Here is a 3,236-nt window from a genome sequence, read left to right as displayed (position 1 = left end):
GGAACCGGGCCCCGCCGGCCCGCCCCCGCCGCCCGCAGGACAGTTTGCACGGCGGGCAGACGCAGCCGATTGTCTGGAGGGACGTTCAGCAGACTCCGGGGCTGGGCAGCAGCCTAACAGAGACGCAAATGTCATCCTGGCCAAGAGCAGCAGGAGGGTACACGTAAAAACCTGTTGTCATGGCAGCACATCTCTATTCTGTCAGCTAAATGCATCTTCTTCCTTTCCTCCACTGGAGCGGATGAGGTTTTTCCTCAGGCGGACACCGCAGCATCGCGACAGGGTGCCCAGGGAGGGTGGGCAGCGTCCGTCCTCGGCGCTTTTCGGGACTCGGCGGGCTAAAGCCCCGCGTCACCCGGTTTGGCCTCACAGCCGACCCTGCTTTGAGCGGGAGGTGGGACTAGAGACCTCCTGACGTCTCTTCCAACCCAAACGATGCTATAGCCCTACGAATCTTCAGCTCTTCAGCATCGCAGAACCACTCAGGTTGGAAGAGTCTCAGCGTAAGTACCTCTACGGGTCTGGAACGCAGAGCCGTGGGTACGTCAGAGACGACACGGCAGCGGGATGCGTGGGAAGAAGGGCTCTGCCATCTAACCGGGAGGACCAATAACCGCACAAGCTAATTTCCACCAGTTCCCACCAAAGCTGCATTGCCAACGTACCAGCGGGACCCGAGCCACAACCATTTAACGAGGTTAAACCATTTAACGAGGCACCTATCCGGCGCCGCGCCTACAGAGCGGAGCCATTCCCAGTTACGCGGAGGCTCTTTGATTCCGCGCCACGCAGGTACGTAAGGGACAGGAGAGGGGAGCAGAGTGCAAACCGGGAAAGGGAAATGTTCAAAGCACCGACGGGAGAGACGAGGGGAGGCGTCCCCGCTGGACGGTGGGAGGAAAGAGAAGACTCGAGGATGAAGATGAGAACGGCCACATGAGAAAAACCACTGGAGGTGAATGGGAACGCAGAAACTAAAAAAAAAGAGATTGAAGCAAACAGCAAATCACACCTAACCCTGACAGAGGACGAGCGTGGTCCTGGTCGGAGCCTGACCGCTCGGTGGGTCTGCCCTCCGCAGAAGCGTCCCTGGCCCAAGAGCCGGTTGGAGCTCCCCAACTCACCTCCATCCAGCAGCAATTTGACCGTCAGGTAGTCATCAGCCAGTACTGCGTAGTGCAGAGCCGTGCAGCCCTTGAAATTGGCTCGGATGTTCAAGCGGTTGTTGAAGTCGTCCTCCCGGGTCACCAGGACTGCAGGGGAAGAAGAACGAAAGCTCAGCTCACCCAGACAACGTAAAGAACTGCCTGTCTGAACGCGCACCGGCAGCACGGACCATCGCCTCTGGTCTGGAAGGTTCTGAAGGGCCTGACGGCCTTTTCCAGGAGCCCATCAGGACGCCGGTGGGGGTTTCTGGTGGCTGTTGTCCCCACTCCACTGAGCAGCAGGGGAGATGAAGACAACACAGTTTCCCTAAATCCCGCTCACCACCTTCACAGCGCTCAGGCAGGGGAGGAGGTGGTCGGAGAGAAGACCTCTCAGCCTTGTTCCAACCACAGCCTCTTTGCACCTTCAAAGTGCAATCAGGATTCAACAGGACCAAGCAATGCGGAGACTTCTGCCTCTTTTTTCCCCCTTTTCCTGTCCAGAAGGGCCAGAGAACCATTCAGTGCGTCCTCCGCACTACCTCCCACCTTCCCCCCACCCAGCCAAAACCCGACCCCAGCTGCCTGCGTCTACTTCGGGCTGGAAGCACAAAGCACCAAAACCTACAAGCCACAACCAAGAGAAAAGAGCCGGAGAGGCTGAGGGACGACGGCGCCGCAGGTCCTCGGGGACAGCAGCCGGCTGGGAACGCCCGCGGATCTCCTCGGAGTCACGCTAAGCTTCCCGTATCACACCATTGCTCCCATTGCTCACGTGCCCATCTCCTCCAGGAGCTGCCTCCTCCACTCCACACTTCCCAGGAAGGGGAAGAAGTAGTTATTTAAAAGCCGGAACTCTTCCAAAATACTTCCTCTGTGCACTAGAAAGTCCTACGGGTTACGGAGCGGCAGAGCACGACGCTTGGCTCCCTTCTGCTCTACCTGCGTGCCACCTCCGGGCTGGCGCTGGAACCGGCCGTTCTCTGGGACTTTGAGTTTTCATGCCGTGTTTGCTCAGCCACAGGCTGCTCCGCGAGGTGTATTCCTCAACGCTACCGCGATGGGAATAATTCCGAAGAAGACATTTTACCCCTCACTAGAGAGCCCGGAAGCCCCCGAGCACATGCGGTTACACCGAGCCTTGAGACGTTTTGTGAAATCGGACCTAGAGATCGCGATGTTTCTTTGAACAGAAACCGATGCTTCCTAAAGCTGATTCATTAACATTTTTTTTCTTCCCTTGGGCTCTGCTCCCGAAGGCCAACACGCAGGGATACCCTGCGAAAGGACAAGCCTCGCGCTCGCCGCCCAGAGCAAAGCGCGTCCCCAGGAGGACAGGAGAAGGACGGTGTGGTGAGACAGACACGCCGGAACACTCAATCTTCCAGATCGGGTGCAAACTCAGAGTCTGGACCGCAAAAAGCTGGAAGGTCGGGGAACGCATTACATCAAACTGACGTACGGAGGCAAAGGAGGGAATATCCTCCCAAGGCGAGAGAAACCCTCTCCCGATGCTCGGAGCGGAGGTGACCCCAGGAGACAGGAGGGAAGCTGCGACAGGAGAGGACGCTGCCCCACCATCGCCCGGTTTTCAAGCAAATCGCTAATTCTGGAGCGCCCGGCAGAGCACTCCGGCACTTCCCGGCCAGGGAAGGCTCGGCAGCACCGCCACGCTCCTGCGGCTGCTCCGAGGGTCAGGCGGGAGGACACCTCCCGGCTCGGAAGCCCTTCACGCTGGTCATCAGCAAAAACGAAGAGTGGAAGAAAGAGCGGCTCTTTTTAGGTACGGAAGGAAATGACGATACCAGGCTGTCGGCCAGCCAGGGAGGGAGACTTACAGGAGCAGAGGTGGAATCTAATGGGGGCCTATGGGAGAGCTGGGGAGGGACTTTCACAAGGGCATGTAGGGATAGGAGGAGGGGGAATGGCTTCAAACTGGAAGAGGGGAGATTTAGATGAGATGTGAGGAAGAAATTGTTGGCTGTGCGGGCGGTGATCCCCTGGGGCAGGTTGCCCCGAGAAGCTGTGGCTGCCCCATCCCTGGAGGTGTTCAAGGCCAGGTTGGACGGGGCTTGGAGCAACCTGGGCTGG

The 3,236-nt window shown here is 58.4% G+C and overlaps 1 protein-coding gene across 1 annotated transcript in view; it reads right to left on the bottom strand.

Moving 5' to 3' along the window:
* CLPB (ClpB caseinolytic peptidase B homolog (E. coli)) overlaps nt 1-3,236 on the bottom strand; it is a gene marked incomplete at its 5' end in the record, with an annotated part of 103,707 nt that overhangs the window by 62,434 nt on the left and 38,037 nt on the right. The window contains 1 exon segment of the mRNA XM_009894103.1: nt 1,125-1,253. Within this exon segment, the coding sequence (XP_009892405.1) occupies nt 1,125-1,253 (129 nt within the window).

Source organism: Charadrius vociferus, unplaced genomic scaffold, assembly GCF_000708025.1.
Source record: "Charadrius vociferus isolate BGI_N301 unplaced genomic scaffold, ASM70802v2 scaffold1140, whole genome shotgun sequence".
Taxonomy (NCBI): Eukaryota; Metazoa; Chordata; class Aves; order Charadriiformes; family Charadriidae; genus Charadrius; species Charadrius vociferus.
Note: the sequence above shows the minus strand (reverse complement) of the source record. Positions and strands in the feature narration are given on the sequence as shown.